This window comes from Anas acuta, chromosome 1, assembly GCF_963932015.1.
Source record: "Anas acuta chromosome 1, bAnaAcu1.1, whole genome shotgun sequence".
NCBI lineage: Eukaryota > Metazoa > Chordata > Aves > Anseriformes > Anatidae > Anas > Anas acuta.
In genome coordinates this window covers 20,782,537-20,801,464 of record NC_088979.1, presented here as the reverse complement: position 1 = coordinate 20,801,464, position 18,928 = coordinate 20,782,537, and the positions used below count along the sequence as shown (strand labels likewise).

The 18,928-nt window shown below is 47.5% G+C and overlaps 2 protein-coding genes across 5 annotated transcripts in view; both read right to left on the bottom strand.

The window, feature by feature from the left end:
* Window positions 1–465: 465 nt before the first annotated feature.
* SHISA2 (shisa family member 2) lies at window positions 466–5,606 on the bottom strand. The gene is made up of 2 exons (XM_068671909.1): window positions 5,012–5,606; window positions 466–3,303 (listed from the first exon to the last, which is right to left on the bottom strand). The coding sequence occupies exons 1-2, from the start codon at window positions 5,487–5,489 to the stop codon at window positions 2,750–2,752; spliced, it is 1,032 nt and encodes a 343-aa protein (XP_068528010.1). The 5' UTR covers window positions 5,490–5,606; the 3' UTR covers window positions 466–2,749.
* Window positions 5,607–13,481: 7,875 nt separating this feature from the next.
* The window catches only part of NUP58 (nucleoporin 58), a 35,797-nt gene continuing 30,350 nt past the window's right edge, over window positions 13,482–18,928 (bottom strand). For all 4 annotated transcript variants that reach the window (XM_068671871.1, XM_068671887.1, XM_068671879.1 and 1 more), the window contains one exon: window positions 13,482–15,622. In XM_068671871.1, the coding sequence (XP_068527972.1) occupies window positions 15,453–15,622 (170 nt within the window). In that variant the 3' untranslated portion in view covers window positions 13,482–15,452. The remainder of the gene's footprint in view (window positions 15,623–18,928) is intronic.

The following is an 18,928-nucleotide window of genomic DNA, read 5'->3' as shown; positions in this document are numbered from 1 at the left end:
TTTCTTGAAGGTGAAATCAAAATCTAAATTTGTGGACAAATTGGTGTTACAGACACCATGCATTCACTGCTGGTCCATTGTCTTCTCTCTGTAAGCAGCATTGGGCAGTGTAGCGTCTCTCAACAGCAATGCTGAGGGCTCCTGTCACACAGGAGAAGCCACTAACAAGGACCTGAACCCCAAAGGGACAGCATCAGCTTGGGGTGCACCTGAGCCACCTGGGCATGGCCTTGGGCAAGGTGCTCCTCCTGTCACGCCATGGCCCCATCACCCTCAGGGGACAGAGCCCACTGGGGCACAGCTTTCGGCCATGCAGGTGGTGGGTGTTGGTGCTGCTGTTCTTTAAAAACCCATCCAAAAATCCAGACTTTGCTTTTGCTGGGCTGGTCGGACACGCTCTTGTGGACAGAGGCAAGTGAGGCATTAACTGAACAAAACAATGACAGCAACAAAGCAAACAAAAAGTCACACCATAAAGTATTTATTAAGAAACAAAGGGGGCTTTTTTCTTCATCTGTAAGAAACACTTTAAACCAAGCACCCTTTCAGAGATTTAAAAGCTATATCAAATGTTAACATTGGTTTTACATTATTATACATGACATAAAAAAAAAAAAACAAAAAAAAAAAAACAGCACATCTCACAAACTTCCTTTTATTACAACTCAGGTTTCTTTTCCTTCGGCTGTAAATTAATTTCTACAGACTTTAAATTTAACTTATTCATATTTATTTATTTATTTATTTTTAAAAACAAGTAAACAATGTACAAAGGTTCACCTGAACGTCACGGGTGGGAGCAGGTGTCCTTGTCGAGGGGCGCGCAAGGAGCGCAGTGGGCAGCGGCCGGAGCCGATGGTGATCGGGGCTGGCGGGGACACCACATCAGTGGGCTCGTCAAGACAGCCCACCGCCTCGGCACCCAGGGACGAGTATCTCCAGCTCCTGGACGAGCTGCTGGCACCAGTATTGGCACTGTCACCACCACTGTCCCCGTCACTGTCACCGCGGGGCCTGCAGGCCGCTGCTCCCGGCGCGGCAGGAGGCGAAGGCCGGGCCTGCGAGCCGGTGTTTTTGTAAAGGTCACACACGCTGAATGGGGAGATCCCGGCCAATAACAGCAGATCGGGTATAAATTACCTATTCATTTTTCCTATTTCAGTGGTCAAAAACATTTCTCCCTTTCTGTAGGCTGCCTGTGTGTGTGTGGCGTGTTTACAAGTAAACCGTCGGATTTGGCAACGCTTCCACGCGAACGCGCGGTTTTAAAAGAGACATACAAAAAATAGTAGTGTCACAGTTATTGCTACGTACTGATACAGTATCGGAAACAAGAACCCTTTTGCCAGCTCTGGTCTGCTTACAGCAACTGCCCGGTCTGGGCTTTGCCCTTAGCACACAGCTGCAGCATTTAGTCTGAAGAACAAACGGACTGAAAGGCAGAGACCAGGTTTTCTAAGAGACAAAATCAGCCCTAAAGACTGTTTTGCTTGTTTAAATACGCCTGGGGTGATACATTACAATTAGCACGGTCTGATCATTTCCTGTGTGCTGTTGCCTGGCCAAACTCGGGAGGCATTTACCCAACAAACGCACGGTGCTGGCTGCAATGCCCCCTCCGCAGGTGCAGCCTTTCATGCGTTGCTTGGGCCTTTTCCCTCATCCTCCATGCAGGTTTTTAAACATCACTGGGCCTTTCTGCTCCCAAGAATAATCCAGGATGGATTTCCAAGCTCTGCAAGCCCCTGCTGGTTCAGTGGGACCAGGGCAGGCTGGCCCACATGGTCCCATGGGTGGGATCCATCATGAGCCTGCAGCAGGGCCTGGGCCCATCAAGCCCACGCACACGGGTTGAGTGTTTAATAGGAGGCGAGGTCAAATGAGGCGTGTTGGAAGTCGCAGCACAACCTTCCTCTGTAAGCATCGCTTCGGCTCCGACAGCGGTCACGGAGTCAAAAATTTGTGCTGGTGGCTGGAGGAGCAAGTACCTCGCACCCTGTTCATAGTAGGAAGTCCGCCAAGAGACAGAGTTTGTGCAAACCACTACCAGTTCCTGATCTTGAGGCAAAAAATCAAATCAAGAAGGGTTTCAAGTGCGCTGGAAGTAAGAGCCGAGTAATTCATCTGCTCCAAGTTCCTACATAAATACCAGGTTCAAGGAAAAGTTGTTCTCTGCAAGACTGAGCACCACGTGGCAGCTCACCCGGGGCCCAAAAAACCATGGGAGCTGGTACCAGGAACTGAGCAGAGAGTGACGGCCCTGCTCAGGTTCAGTGGTGATTGTCTGTAAAGCAATGGGAAACGTCACTAAGGAATTGGAGGAGAGGAGAGGTTTCTTAAGCACTGTGGTCTCGTACAGTGGAACGGAACTCTTTCTACGAATTATTAGGCAAATATTTCTGACCATGTCATACCTGAAGGGCACTTAATGGCTCCGGCATTTATCTCGCAAGCACAGTGATCTGCAATGCATATGCTTTTTAAGCATAATCCTTCGCCACTGTAAATCATGCACTGGAATGAAAGCGTATCTGGAAATGTTAATTCAGCGATATCATCCTACAGTTTCTGGCAACGGACCCCGATGAAAATAAATGGTTTATAAACACTGTCTGACATGCATGAGCCTTTCAAAATTATTTACAAGCGATGTTCTGGGAGCTACGTTCCAAGGAAGTATTTCTCCTCTGTTCGGCTGGGATATGAAAAACCTGTCGGGCTGGGAGGGGGAGGCAGCTACACGGCGGCGCTACACGGTCACGGCCGGGTACATCTTCTGCTCGCCACCGGCGTGCGGGAACGGGGACTGGATCTGCCTGTAGCCACCCTGCAAACCGTCCAGGAAGGGGGCCACGGGGGCGAGCGGCACCGAGTCGTGCTGGACGGCGTAGCCCACGTAGGGCGGGTGCAGGTACTGCCCCTGGTGCGGCACGATCTGGGTGGCCTGCTGGCAGTTGAGCACCGAGAAGTTGGTCGGCATGTTGACGTAGACATTGTTCATGGTCCCCTCGGGCAAGCAGCAGTTGGTCTGCGACCTAGTCGGGGGGGCTCTGGCCCCCGAGTTGGCGCTGGAGCTGGAGCTGGCGGCGGTGCTGGACTGCCGGGAGGAGGAGCCGCGGGAGGTGCTGGCGCTGGGGATCATAGGGATGGTCTCCATCAGGCGGGTGCCCCCAGGCGCACGGCTCTGCTGGGGCTCCTGCTTGGGCCGCAGGCACCGGCAGCAACACGCCGCCACCAGCGAGCCCAGGATGATGAAGGCGATGAAGACGGAGCCCACGATGAGGAACGGCACGTAGATGGGCACTGCAACGGCAAGGAGAAGGTGGGTGCTGGGAGCACAGGCAAGCCGCAGGAGGTCCCCTCTGCCCCCTTTCCCAGCACCAAAACCAGCTCAGCTCTGTGCACTGGGCGATGAAAGCTCAGCGTTCAGCTGCACGCTTACACAGGGCAGCTAAAACCAAGGGCTGGAGCTTCCAAAGCATCTTAGACATTACTATCAGGGAGCTAAACCCCACAGCTTACACCTCCCCAACCAGAAAAATTAAGGAAGAGCGCCCAGTTTGAGCAGTACCACAGCAAAATGCTTTGGGACCAAGACTCTGGCTTGGGATCACGGGATGGTCAGACCTCACATCGCATCCCTCCACATCGCCAGCCCTCTCCATCTGCTGTCAGCCCTCAGGGCAGCCCCATGGCTGACTGTGGGGCTGCTCCCTGCTCCAGCCCTGGGGCTGGGGAGAAACCAGAGGGCGGTCAGGCTTTGCTACCTGCAGAGGGGCAGCATCCCTCCTCACGAGGCTGTTAGAGGGGACAAGGGGGCAGCAGGGGCAAGGGGTGGGAGCGGGCAGATGGTGCACACAGTCCCCTGCTCCCAGGTAAAAAGGTGTTCCCTATGCCACGGTGACAAATCTTTACAGACATATCCAGGAGTGATGAGGGGATGGGATCTCCCTTCAGTGCTTTTGAATGCTCCAAATGAGCCCGGGCTTCATCACGGCCATCAAAACCCATGAGCATGGGGATGCAGACAGGGCTGCAGAGCCCTGTGCAGCTCCTCCCGACCCACTCTAAGGAAGCCACCACTAATGGTGGGCACCAGACACGGGGCCAAGGGACGGGGCCACCCCTCACCACGCGAGATGATCTCGTGCAAGAGCTGCTGAGGGGGCGATGGGCCCGCTGAAGTCAGCGCAGCTCCCCGCACAGCTGAACACACGCAGTGGGCTATGGGCCAAAAGGCCACATTCTTCCCTCCTCTCTTCTGTAATTTTAACACTCCCTACACAAAGGCCTCGCGAAGGATCGTGTCTCCTTCTGCACCCCGCGAGACAGCGGCTCTTCGGCAGGTGCATACACTTGCTGCAGACTGCAGCGCACAAGTTTTCCGAGAGTAAATCTGCCCTAATTATAACATCACTTCAGGCTACTTCTAGCGTGCTCACCATGTGTGGATGGCAGCAAATGTGCTGGAAAGCCACCGAGGCTTTTTTTTTTTTTTGAAACAGCACTAGAAAGACTCGAGTTCACCCTTGAAACTCAATCTCATGAAGGAGCCGTCTGAACTGGTGGCACCCGAGCTCGGCGAGCGCACACAATTAGAGCGGGGACGGGCCACGAGTCACTCAGAAATGTCATGTCACTTTTTTTTTTTTTTTTTTTAAATCTACGTACGGGCTGTTTGGTGTTTTTTTTTTTTTTTTTTTTCTCTTCGCTGTGTAATTGGGAGCACAGTGGGGAGGGAGCGATGAAGCAGCGATGCGCACACCCCCGGCAGCTCTCTGCGCCCCACACCGCTGGCGAGCGGCGTCCCCTGCTCCGGGGCACGGCGGGGCCGGGTCCCTGCAGCCGCAGCAGCGCGGAGGGGGCGCACAGCCCGGCTGCCTCTCCCACTTCTACCCTCCGCAGCACCACCCCCGCCCCCCATTCCCACTCGGGGCAGACCCCAAACCACGCGGAGCCGCCGATCCCCGGCGCGGGGACCCCCCCATCTCCCCGGGGGGCTCCTCCTCACCTGCCGCCCCGTCGGGGCCATCCTTGCCGGGCCGCCCGGGCTCGGCGGCTCCGTGCCTGCGGTCGTTGTCGCAGGCTCCTTGATCCAGCCTGGCCTCGGCGCTGGAGCAGCAGTAGCGGAGGGCGCAGCTGCCGCAGCAGATGGTGGCGTCGCCTCCGTCGAAGCGCTCGGGGCACTGGAAGCCGTCCCTCCAGCCGCCCTGGCCGTCCAGCCAGCCGTGGCAGTACTCCCCGCTGCCCGCCGCCCCCGCCGGCAGCAGCCAGCCCAGCGCCGCCAGCAGCAGCGGGCAGCAGCAGCCCCCGCCCCGCATGGCGCACACCGAGGGGGCGGCCGCTCGCCGGCCCCCCGAGCCTGGGTGGTGCTGCTGCTGGTGGTGCTGGTGGTACTGGTGGTACTGGTGGTACTGGTGGTACTGGTGGTGCTGCTGGTGGCGGCGGCGGCGCCGCCCGGCCCCCGGCCGCGGCTCCCGGCGCCGCATCCCCGGGACGGCCGGGGCGGGGGGGGGCGGCAGCGCTACCCCGTCCCCGCCGCCCCCATGGCTCCGCTCCGCCGCTGCGCGCCCCGTCCGGGCTGGGCGGGGGTCCCGCGCCCCTCCCTTATATCGCCGCCCGCAGCCGCCCCCCCCCCCTCACATCCCACACCCCGCCCATGCGCCCGCCCCCGGCCCCCGCCCCGACGGCGCGGCCCCGGCCCCCTCACACCCCCCCCAGCCCCGGGATGGACCCCCGGGACCACCCCACACACACCATAGGGTCCTGAAGGAGGCGACCCCCCGAGGGGCTGGGGGTGTGTGTGGGGGTCTTCTCCTCAAGAGGTGGGTCTGGTGCCCGCCCCCGCCCCGCCCACGAGACGGGAGAACAAGTGGAAAGTAGGTTTTTATTATAATTATTATTAATATTTTTTAATAAAAGGGCTGAAAATGGGGGGGCTCCCCGGACTGAGCCCGCTTGGGAAATCTGTTTGTAAGGTTCAGCTCCTTTTCCAGCTGCAGCTTTGGCAGAGGTGGGGGCATGCCCCCGCCCAGGGCAGCCGTCCCTCAGCCCCTTGCTGCTTTCAGTGAGCCCCAGCCCAGCTGCAGCCCCCGGCCCAAGCCCCCTGCTGCAAGCAGGGGACGCAGAGGCAGCTCTACCCCCTCCACCACAGCCCCAAGGGGGCAGAAGCCCAGGGGTGCTGGCCTTGGCTGTAGGAGCTGGTTATCGACATGGTGAGGGTGCAACAGGTTGGGCAGTGCTAATGAACGTGGTGAAGTGGGCATGGAGCTGAAGGAGAAAGTCTGAGATGCTCCATGTCAACATCTGATGGTCCTGAGCGATCCTGAGCCTTCAGCTTCAGTGGTATCGGGGCGAGGAGCACCAGGTTTCGGGGTGCAAGCGGCAGCCAGCTCCAGCCATCAGCCCCGGTCCTGGAGCACTGTGTGGGAAGGCAGCTGCCTGCAGACAGAGGTGGGAGCCAGGGGGTCTGCCCGAAACCTCTGCCAGGCCCTTAATGCAGAGATCAGCCAGCAGCATCACTTCCCTTAAACCCGGGTCAAACTGATGCTTTCGTAATAAGAAAAACAGCTTTCTGGTTATATGCGGCACGCAAACTACTTCCCCAGCCCTTATGAGTTGCTGCCACTGATACTCGGTAAGGTCAGCCCTTTAAATAGCAACAGCAGAGGATCAGACATCACTCTCCTTTTTACCTCACTGTCTCACCCATACGTATTCCCAGCGACGAGCCTCGATCACAACAAAATACCGGCACCAGATCCCTTGCAGAGGTTACCCACAAAAGCTATTTCATATATTGCAGCTCAGAGTACGTCTCGACTTGTCTCTGTGAACCCAGAGATAATTATCCTTTTGTGAAACTTAAAACATGTGGCACTTGGGGAAGTGCTTCAGAATGCATTTAGCAATGGACTAATTAGCAAAGATTTTTTTTCCAGCTGCATTTTGAAGTCAGTTGGGTAACATCTGTATGATTTATTCAAGTATGAAGCTCTTCCACACACACAAAAAAGTGAAAATACATAAGTACAGCAACAGCCATTTCTGCTCCGCTACTTTTCCACTCACTTTTCTGTGTCTAGCAAGTTCACATTAACTCAATCTACTTCAAAGTAAGCCAAATGCTTTGCTAGAGCCCCACATCCCACAGGCACTGAATTCAGCGGCTCCCATCAAAGTGCGCATCTCCCAGCTTTCAGATGGAACCGAAACATCACGGGCACGTTAGAGTGGGCAAAGATCTCAAAAGCCTGGAGATAATGCTGATCCCTCAGTCTGTTAAGTCTCTGTTACCTGCTCCAACTTTATTTTGCTCTGAAACTCTCCCAGATTTTACTACCACCAGTCACAGCTTCCCGAGGCCTTTGGCTCACCACAAATTTTCTTACCAAATGCAGGAGAGCAAACACCAAGTTTTACTTTTCTATTGTAAATGAACCACGAAAAAAAAAAAACTGTATCAGAATTAGGGATGGTGTAAGATGACCACCAGCAGGAGAACCACCATGCGTCAGGCGGAGGCCGAGGCCCTGCTCTGGTGGCAGCTCGGCCCCAGGGAGCCACCATGGTGCAGGCGGGCAGGAAGGGGCAGGACCGATTAGGGGAAGCTGTAACAATACCAGTAGCTAACAACAACCCCCCCTTGGGTTTTCACCTCACAAATTCCCCAAGATGGAGGTGGGAAGGCTTTGTTTTGGCTGGAAACCTTAAGAGCCCACAGGACAGCCAACTCCGCCACGCAGCCCACCGGGCTGCCACAAGCTGCTCGTGTGATGTTTTGGGATGTTTTGTTTCCCCTATTGCATTTCCGCCCCGTGCTCTGCAAATTGCTGCTTTCCCTCTATGGTACAGGGGCACAGCGATGGCAGCAGCTCCTGTCCCGTTTTCCTTTCGGCCCAGAGGAGACGGACTTCAGGCTGCTGATGGACGCATCCTTCTCTGTCCCTTTGGGGTTTTTTGTTTTGTTCTTATTAAACAGTAAATGGATTTTATCCACTTTGGTACAAGGGAGATTAACAGCTCCCCGCTGCCCAGCCCTGGACACTGCGCAGGCACATTTACCTACCTTCCTCATCGTGTTTAGCTGGTGTATCTGCCATCACATCCTGTCAAACAGCTTCACGCCCTCCTCAGAAACCTTCAAAATCTGCATTCAGGAGCTTCCTCGGTTCTGCAGTTGGATCCACAACATCGCAACCCCAGCTGCTGGGTTAAAGCTCTGAACCCGAAATCGCCCCCTTCCCTTCTCCCAGAGGAAAACTAGCACTAATTGCCACAAAACTAGCACTAATTGCCACGTTTCTCATGTTCAGCTCACAGCACATAACAGCCAGGACATGCTTATCGCAGCAGACAGATTTGTGCTGCTAGATTTGTACACACAGCATCACAGCTTAACACTTCGCCAGCAGATTCCTCTTCCTGGCAATATAAAATAATGGAATCCATTCACATCTGAAAGCCAGCTTGAAGGTGTACGGGTTTAGTTATTAAGTATATATATAATAATAATAAAAATTATTTTTTAATTATAAACAAACCACGCTGGAGTCAGAAATGCCTGCGCTCTGTATATTTGTCCTGGCAGAGTGACTGCTCAGTAGGACCGTATCCCCCTGCCCGTAGAGCAATGCCTTGCTGCCCCCATGCGAAGTTAGCGGGAAGGGAAGCATCGCTGAAACCCCACAGAGACAGATTTTGGACCAAGAACCAGCATGGTTAAGAGCATGGCTCTTGCTGCCAGGCGGTGCTGATGTAACTCCTGGGATGAGGATAGTTGCCAGAATATATGAGCTTAATTAGCAGGGCTTCCTTCCCTTCTTGCCCTGGTTATTAGCTATCTTTTATAGCAGCATGGCTACACCTATGGTATCATTTCAACACCGTCAGCATTGTTGGAAAGCCCGAACTGCTGCTCTCATTGTGGTATTGCTTGAACGAGCTGGATTATTTTTTTTATTATTTCTGCTTAGGGAACATATTTAATATCTACATTTTAAAATACAATTATTCATAACAGAAAGGCTTTCTTTTATTGGCTCTCATTTCCTGGAAAATAATTAGAACAAGACGATCCAAGAAACATCTTGCAGAAAGTCAAGGGCTGTAAAAAAAAGACCTAGGCTGCAGTGACACGAGGCTCAGTGCTCCCTGGGGGCCTGGGTGGGACCCTTCAGAGGCACCCAGCACACCAGTGGGCAGGGACTTGGCTTCTCCTCCCAGTGCTTGGTGTCCCTGTGCACGCAGCAGCGACACGGGACATCGGCACCCCGCAGTTACAGGCGACGTGCACACCTCTCCTATCTCATGGCTGGCTCCAAAACACATCTCTGCTGGAGATAAGGGGGCTGAGGGAGGTAGGCTGAAGGTAGCGAGGTGAGTGGGCATCTGTAAGTGCTTGGGGACACCTCCCATATTCACTGGGGCAATGTCACAACACATCATGGATACTGCTTTTTGTCAGAAAGTGTCCCCCAGGTTCAGTGCTGAGCCTAGCGCCCATCTCATGGTGGCTTTGGGGCTTTTTGCTCCCTGACTCCTCGGCCAAAGTGAATACAGCTGTCATCTTCCTCCCCCTGAGTCTCGGCACATGGATTTTCGGAGCTCCCACGTATCCTGTGACAGCAGGCTTGGGCCTGGGGTAAAAGCTGATGTGAGTGGCTTCAGCTTGAGAGTGCATTTCCTAATTGAATTATTACTGCTATAACCAACCACTACAACCAGGACGAACCCTTAGGTTTTTCTCCCCCACACTCAGGGCATTACCATACCCAAAGCCAACACAAACAGCGTTAAAACCCTTCCCTCTTTACTCTCAGAGCTGACTTACAACAGAGCTTCAGCATCAACCTCACTTTGGTCCTGCTGATGCAAGCAGTTTCGCCCTCGTGGTCCGCACTGTGTGAGCTCGGCTGATGGCCAAAGCAGGTCTCACCCTCCCTGGGGACAAAGCTCACTCCTGCTTCAGCTGCTGGGGGCATGCCAACACCTGCCTGCTCCCCCAGAGCTGTTTGTGGGATTTAAGCCGCACACCGCTACCACGGGGGCAGGCAGCGGTGACATTCGTGGCAGGGAGCTCCTTCAGCCGGCCCCTGGCTGCAGCACTCGAAATAAGGGACTAAAAAGAACATTTTCCTATTTGAAAGTGACACAGTGCACACTGCTAAGAGACATTTACATAGCGTTAAAGCTAGCACCTTCCTCCTGCTGTCACTTCTGCTAGTTTTGTCTGGTCTGAATGCGAAGTCCAGACAACCAAGAAATGCTATCATTAACAGGATTCGAGATTTTTGATGTTTGGAGTAGCTTCTACTTCCACTAACCATGGAGTTAGACTAGCTTTAGCTACCCAGCTGTATGTAGTTTGTGCTCCCCCCTGCAAGGTTTCACCCAAACAGAAGTCTGTTCAAGCTGCCTGCCACTTTTTCCCTGTAAGAACTTACTTCTCTTATTAAGTGTACCAAATTACAGTTCAGAATTAAGTTTCAGGTAATAATCTGCTACTTGCTTTTGATTATTCGTCAAGTCTGTGCTTCTCACCCTTTTTACTATTAGCACAACCACAGTGTCTAACCAAAACCTCATCATCCTAGCTTGCTTTTGTGCCTGGGATGATCAGCACAGAAGCCTAACCCGCTGGCACCACACACCACATCAAACACACAGATCCAACACGCTATTTATTGCTCAGGTGGCATACAGCAGCCTCCGATCAGCGCAGGGTTTTGGAAACAATTACAGTACTGTCTAGCAAGCTGATGTCCTTGTGCTGTCCGAGTACACGCCGTACAGTGACACCTGTGTTGAAGAGACAAAAAAAAGGGAAATCCATTTTAGGACCTTAGCTGAACAAAGTAGAGGCATCTTTCACTGGTTCAGCTATTGACCTGGTTAGGACAGGAGTACGCATTCCAGGTTTCCCATGCAAGCATTCAGCAGACTTGACCTGATATCCTAGTAGGGGCCATCTATACCCAAACAGATGTAAAATTAACCCAAAAGCTTTTCTAAATTTTTTCAGAAGCTTCTAAACTTAATCACAAGCTGTTTAGACTAAGCTAGAATTGCCTTACTTCTAAAAGGTAAGGAAACAAAAGGCGAACTACTCTTAGGAAAAAGCGAGGTATTGCATTAGATTCAGCAGCACACTCGCTTCCTCATCGTGGCACTCCACAACTGCAGTGATGGGCCGTGAAGATTAAACTCCCGAGGCTGAGTAAAGGCATTAAATAATAAAGCTCGCAGCCACGCAGCCAGGTGAGTCACAGGGATTGATCAAATGCTGAAGTTTAATAAAACCCTACAGCCTTAGAGAGAGGGGCAAGAACATGCGAGTGACCTGGAAACAAAAGGTGCACAACGGTGCCTGTGAGGGCTTTGCAGTAGCAGTGTAAAAGTGGTTGTCTCCTGCCACCTGGTGAAAGCAGCGCTCACTAACAGAGCTGTTGGAATCCTGATACAAAATCCTTAATTTTTTATTTTTTTTTTGAGGTGGTTGGATTTTTTTCCACCTAGAAAATGAAACTTCTACAATCACGTGTTTCTACCTACTACACATTAAACCAATGCCAAAATTTGTGTTACAGGGCCAGTTGATTTAGGACTACGAGGATATCAGCATGCAAGCATTCAACGCTGAGTTGAGAAGAGGTGATCCCAAGGCAAATTAAAACCACTTATCCCATCGGCAGCATGAAGGCTGTGCTCCACACCCTCTCCTCTCCCCACTCACCACCTCCATCCTCCTTTCAGCAACGTACCTGTCCGTGAGGTGGGAGACCGCGTGCCACAGCTGGGCTGAAGCTCCAGGGTGAGGCAGCGGGGAACCGCTGCAGGCAGCACCTCGGTCTCGCTCCCCTCCCCAAGCCCAGCCAGAGATTTTCAGCAGAGGTTGTGTGGATCTACTGCCACGATACTTGCAGGTGGCAGCGTCCAGAGATACACGTTCAAAAGGGAAGGGAGAAGGGAAGATGGAAAGTGCTAGACAGCATGATCCACACAGTTAAGTGTCTAAACTTACTATTTTGTTCTATGCCAGTTTTTTTCCTTATAAACTTGTGAGTTTTTTGAAAAATAAACTTTTAGAGTGCATAATGGATTTACATTCTACATCAAGGACAGATTTTCCTATATGGAACTCAGAATTTCTCATGAAAAACCTGTAAGCTACTTCTTTTTATCTATTACAGGTACTAGAGCCAATACCAGGTCTGAGCTGACATAAGATTTTGGATTACTCCTACTATTAACATGTAAGTAGAGGAGTGGGGGGAAAAAGGGCAGAAAGAATTTTCCTATTTGATACTGATGTTAAAGAGGAAAAAAATGTCAGTGTCTATTCCTGAACTTTATATCTTTTTTTTATTTTTTTTTATTTTTTTTTTAATAGAAGACAAGTAGGGTTCAAAACAGTCATGTTATGAACATGCAGGTGGAAGGACATGCGAGGATTTGACTTTCAGATGCTCATGGTAAGGAAGATGCATGAACTCTATCCAGCTTCCCCTTATTAACATCCTCCCTCCCAATGAACAAGAAAGCCATCAATGCACACAAAACATTTGCCAAATTTGCCAGAAACAGACAAATTTGAGAGCAAAGAAAGTTGGGAGATGCTGGACCAGGAGGAGGTTCAAGAAGAAAGCAAACCAAGGCACACATCCTGTTACATATAACGTAGTGAGAATAACAAAAAAAAAATCCTTCTGGTAAAAGAAGCTACAAATAAGTTTACATCACAGCTGTACAACAAGGTCTTAATAAAGAGAATCACATCCCACATATGTCTCACCTCAATCTTCCTCCCGTACATATTTTTCTTTCTTTAAAGAGCAAATAATCCAGACTTTATTTCATTTCACTGTGCTTAAGTACAGGTCAACTTCTTGACGCACCTTGTAGAAAACTTATTCAACTATGAACGTGTCTACGTTTTGTGCATTAATTGTACTGCATCAGATTGCATTGAAAAAAAAAGAATAATATATGCAATGCTGATCCATGAAAACCATGGCTAAATTCAACAACCAAAGTAATGTTTTGGGAATAGAATTACTTCAAATTCCATTTTGGCCACTTGTTTGTACTTCAGCATGCAATTATTTTATTACATAATCATTTTTCTACTTAGGCTAAAAACTATTGCCTTGGCATGAAAAGAAACAACACAGGTACACAGGAGGCTCAGACTGCCTTGGACTTCACAAAAAAAATACACCCCGTGCTGTATTACATTACAGCACCACCGAGGTTTATACAGCCAGCGTTAAGAGATTCTAGACAAAACCTCAACGTATTCCTTCCCCCCAACCCTCCCTTTCCATCCAGAGATCAGCGCCCTAACTTCAGAAAGAACAATTTTACTCCAAGTTCTGGGAAAAACAATTCTACGTATTAGCCAGTGATGGTTTTGTTTGTCCTGTAACAGAGGAAGACAAGAGGAAACGATCTTTGAAATAGGTAAATATGTATTACAAGGATCACAGCATTAATGTTTTATTGTTTGCACAATGGTAAGTTGTTGCACATATGGACAAACAGTACACACTTAGAATTAGTTCCACAAATCGATACATTACAAGAAAAGTCCAGTGGTTTAACATATTAACTATCAAAAAAGCAATAACAAAGGAATAAAAACCTTACGGTTTTGACTGCAGCCCAAGCAGTTTTTAAAAGGTCGAAATCAAAATAAACTTTTAGTTTTTCCAGACATAAAAATAAAAACACACATTATATCCCTTCCTAGGGGAAGGGTCACAAAGATGCAATAACATACAGGTGTACAAAAGGGAAGAATTCTGTGCTCAGTTTCCCTCAGTTTTACCAGATCAAGTGATAAACCGAACATTTGTCAAAAAGCAACCACTACTGAATGCAGACGTTTCCAAAACATACAAAACAGACGTTTCCAAAACATACAAAATGGTAATAACACTTCAACAAGAGAAAGCAAACAACTCGCTCAGTACTAGAAAAAAAATCTTACGCTCTGTAACTGTTTTAAAAAAGAAGGTGCTTTTGTGAAAACGATTGTGAATATTAATTTGATGCATGTTATATACAAAACATCATCTAGAAACAGCAACACAACTCCAAAGCTCCACATTCACTCACACTTCAGCCTGTATCTCTATTTGCAAAGGTTAAATGGATCTATTATTTCTCTCACATAGGGTGGTACCTCCTTAAGGTCTTTTCCAGCTATTTCTTGTGGACAGAGTTGGAAACGCAGCACAAGCAGCTAAGATGTAGGATGCTAGATTCAGACTCTACTGTTGCAGTAGCTTAACCTTCAAATCACATCATTTTTTTCAATTCTTTAGCAGCAACTTACTGTACTATACCTCGTATTGAAAACAGATACGCAATAGCTCTTATGTCAATGCAGGTAGCACTGACTAGAAGAAGCTGGTGAATCAACTGTTTTATAGCATTTAATTCAGGTTTTCACTACAATAGTATATCCTTATCCCCTCCAACTGCAGGGAAAAGCTCATCCAGCTTGACAGCTCTCTGCTTGCAAGCAAGCCTTGTGGAACCCTGAGCTTTCCGTTGAAATCCTGCAACATCTCACTGTGCAGCTCAGGAGAAAAAATAAAATGAAAGAGTTTGGGAACGTTACCTATGAAGTGTCTGTGTCAGTATCAGATTCTTCTTTCGAGTTGGCTGCTAAATGGGTAAAAGTAAAGGGTTCAAAAACCACAGCTCCTAAACACTATACATACACAACAAGCTTCATGAAATAGTAAACATTGTACTTCAGCTGGTCTTAAACAACAGAACACAAGAAGCAGGTGACACAGCCTGGGACCCACTACCTGAAATTCAGAAGAACCTCAAAATGTGGAACCAGAGAGTAACATGGAGAAACAGAACACACAAAGAAGAGGAGACCTGTCTGTGGGGCAAGGTTTGCACATCTGTTTTTATTTTATACATATATATATACACAGACATACACACAGATGTGTGCACTGTACTGTATATATTTACATCCATATACACAAAAACACCCTGAAGTAGATTTAAAGGCCATATCCAGGAACAGAAGATATGAACTCTAGTATTTGTACTAGAATATATTTTATCTGTACAAAAAACAAATATGCATATATTCATATGGTATAAAGCTTATTAACAAAAAATATTCTGCTACTAACATTAGGTTAAATAGATGGTTTTACAAGATTCTTTAATAATGCAGTATAGAACATTTCTAAAACTAGGGCCAAAAATAAAAATACATAAACGAGATTCTATTCACAAGAAAATAGCTGTTCAATATGATTCATTTCGTATTTCAGACTAGGGAAAAGTAGCAAATTTTTTTTTTTAATTTTATTTTTTATAAATCTCACGGGATGCAACTGAATTAATGCATCAATCTAGAAAAATAGACTTTTCAGATGAACAAAGTTGATTCACTTCCACTTCCCTAAAAGGGGTGCCTATCTTTTCCCTCGCTTGTTTCCAGCTGGAGGTTTCTTCAGCTGAAGAAGTTGCCCTCCTGTCCCAAAGCCTGCAGATGCAGGATTAGACACCCCGAACGTCAGACCAGCTGATGCTGTGATGCCAGGATTGCTGAAGTTAAACCCAGATGTAGTCGAGCTGCCAAAGCCTTGTGAGGGAGGCAAAAATATTTTAAAACATAAGTTACATCAGGATAGCAATTCTGTTCTCCTTGAAGCTGTGAACACCAGCTACTGTATTACCAGTATTTACCAATACCAATCTGAAATAGTACAACAGAAGAACCATAACCCTCTCCTCAAGCTCTCAGTCTAAGTATGCAGAGTATATTTAGATGTGTAACGTGCATAGAGCAGGCTGGGAGGGAAGGCAGAAGTACAAGCAGACCATGGCCTGCACTCCTTGCCTCACAGCAGGTTCATGGCAAAGCTGTGAACAGCCCCCAGCCTTGTGTGCATTCCTCCATTTTCCTGCTAACTCAGAATACTAAGTAGGATTTTAAAAGAAGAAATCTTTCACCTGGAAGTCTCATGGATGAAAAAATCTTTAATAACTTCAGCTGTTCTTCCTAAATTAACTTATTACTTCAAGAATGTACCTGAGGTTGCACATAAGCACTGCTTTCTATAGAAAAGATCATAAATACAATTCACAGTAAAGCTGTATGTGATCTATGGTGCCAGGAGTTCGAAAGGCAAGGCTAAAGTGCACGTGAACTACCTCCATATAGCTGCTTCTGCTTGCAGGGGTTATTTTGAAGAATGCAGGGAAGGCTGTACGAACTTTGAGTAGTGTTAGAAAGAAAGAGATGCATAAGCTGCGTGACAGAAGACTGAAAATGTGTTTGTTAATTTAGATATGACCTGGAAATAATAGCTGATAGGATACAAGTACCATTTAGGGCAGCCACAAAAGTGTAAAAAAGCAAAAGGGAAATTCATCTAAATGGCTTTGTCCCATAAATTCTTTTTAAGAAAAAGAAAACCAACTCTTACACAGAATACTCAAACAAAAATCTTTAGGAATAAACTTTGAACAAGATATACATTCAGTCTTGTTCCCGTTGCAAGGAAGGATCAGCTATGGAATAGCTCGGTTCTAGGAGTGTTTGCACAGTCTTGAACCACAGCTACAAGATGATCAACAATTTCTTTGTTGAAATAAGTATTACTTCGGTTTAAACAAATATTTTCAGAAAGTAAGTGACCACCTGCCCTTTGAAGGCACACACTTAGCATCTCCCTTAAGGACCTCAGAGTACACCTCGCTCATTGGGCATTCACACCTCTGCTTCCTCCAAGCCCCAAAGCACTGTGTCCACACCTCTCTTCAATATCTCCAGGGAAGGGGACTCCACCGCTTTCCTGGACACCCCATCCCAATGCTATCACCCTTCTCTGTGAAGAAATTCTAATATCCAATCTAAACATTCTCTGGCACAACTAGAGACTGTTTCCTCACATCCTATCACTTGCCATCTGAAAAAAGAGACCCACACCCTCCTCTCACAGAGGTATGATAAGGTCTCCCCTCAGCCTCCTTTTCTCCAGACTAAGCAACCCCAATTCCCTCAGCTGCTCCCGTCTCGTTTCCCAGTCCCCTCACCAGCTTCATTGCTCTTCTCTACACACATTCAAGCAATTCAATAAATTTCAGACAAGCCCTTCAAGTAGGCAAGCCAAATAAATCATACAAACTTTCCCAATAACAGTTTTTGTTTGCTTTAATGCTACAGGGATAAACAGCAGATCTCAAAGGCAATCTATTCCCTTCTCCTATCTCCACTCCACAATAGGTGCTCTAAATGTAAAGGGATTTCCAGCACAACCCTAATTGATTTACTAAATGCCCCATATTTAGAACCTGGTCATAGCTATTCTTCAATAACAACAGCTCTCCAACCCAAATTCCCAACTCAGCTCTTCAAAGCATGTCTAGCATCTCAGTTTTCATCAAAATAATGTGACACCCTCTATGTCTCCCCCAACATCATCTCTATAAATTCTGTTTATTTTTTCCCCCCCCTTTTCCCATGACTTTAGGGATTAAGGCTCTTTACAACATCCCCCCTCAACGCAACCTTTTTGATTGCCATCAGATGAATAAGGAATTGGGAATTAAGAGGGACTTTTCTTAAGAGTTGGCTTTCCACAATGGAAGAAAGCTTTGTCTGTGTTTCAGAGAGAAAGGATGACAGTACACGTCCTATAAATTATTTTTTTAAATTAATTATACATCCGTATATCCATGCATCCCAATTCCCACGATCTCCCAACTATTTCAAGAAAGATTCAAAAATAAGATACAATTATCGTAAGTAATATAGGATCCAGAAACAAGCTTGTTTTATAAGTGTTATTTAAGAAATAGGACACAAAAATTAGAAAAAAAAAATGTTGCTAGCCTTATCATTTAGGCATCATTTAAACCCATTTATACATACATATTAAAGTCTGACTACAGATCATATGCTATTCGGAAACTATGCAGCATAGGATTTTGGACGTGAAAGTTAACATGCTTCAGGACTACCAAACCTTTACGGAGGTTTTTAATGCGTAGTCCCAGTCTAGGTGAAGATTTTCATGAACGCTATTTTATAAGCACGAAATGTTGGGAATTACATTTAGTTGTTTATGTTCCTGATTATCACTTTGTGGGTCTGTGACTCTTGAGTTAACTGAAAACAATCCTTATTTAATTGGATCCAACTCATCTGCACTGCTAAACAGAGACTGGGAGCGCTGCCACCATAGCAGAGCCTGGTTTGAGGAATGCTGTGAAGTGACCTCTAAATTGTCTTTGCTCACCACCAAGATAGTAAAACTATTTGTTTACTTTGGCTTGATACCTCATTAGTGGTGGACAACTGATCCATAAAACTAATTTTATTCTTATATTTTTAAATACACTGAAAATTAAGCTATATACTCTGCAACCCAGCAGCTTGAAATTCTGTAGTATTATTTGAAATAATATAAAGAAAGAATAAAAATTCAAGCAGTGCAAGTTTTGACTTGTTTCTGGTATTAAAAATAAGCAAAAAAAGGTTGATGCTTAGAAACTGCATACTGAAAAATCAGAGATGTTCCATCAAAAATTTACTAGGGTGTTCATGATGCTAAATAGCTCACTAAGCTGGCTGTGTATTTCCACCTTATAACACAAAGCTTACGGTTATTCTGTCAAACTAGGCCTGTAAAGTACCTAACAGTAACCAAGGAAAAAAAAGGCACAGAAACTAACAAGGTACTGGACCAAGGTAACGTTCTGGGTGCTGGCTAATAAACAACCATTTACTATGGTTATAACAGCATTTTTATAAGATAAACTTCTTTAACAAACATGCTACCAAAAGCTAATCCCAGGAGACATGATACTCCTTCAATCTGTCTCTGAAGACTGTGACAGACCACAGTAAGCTACAAGCTTCAGAAACAAGCTCCTATTTAAA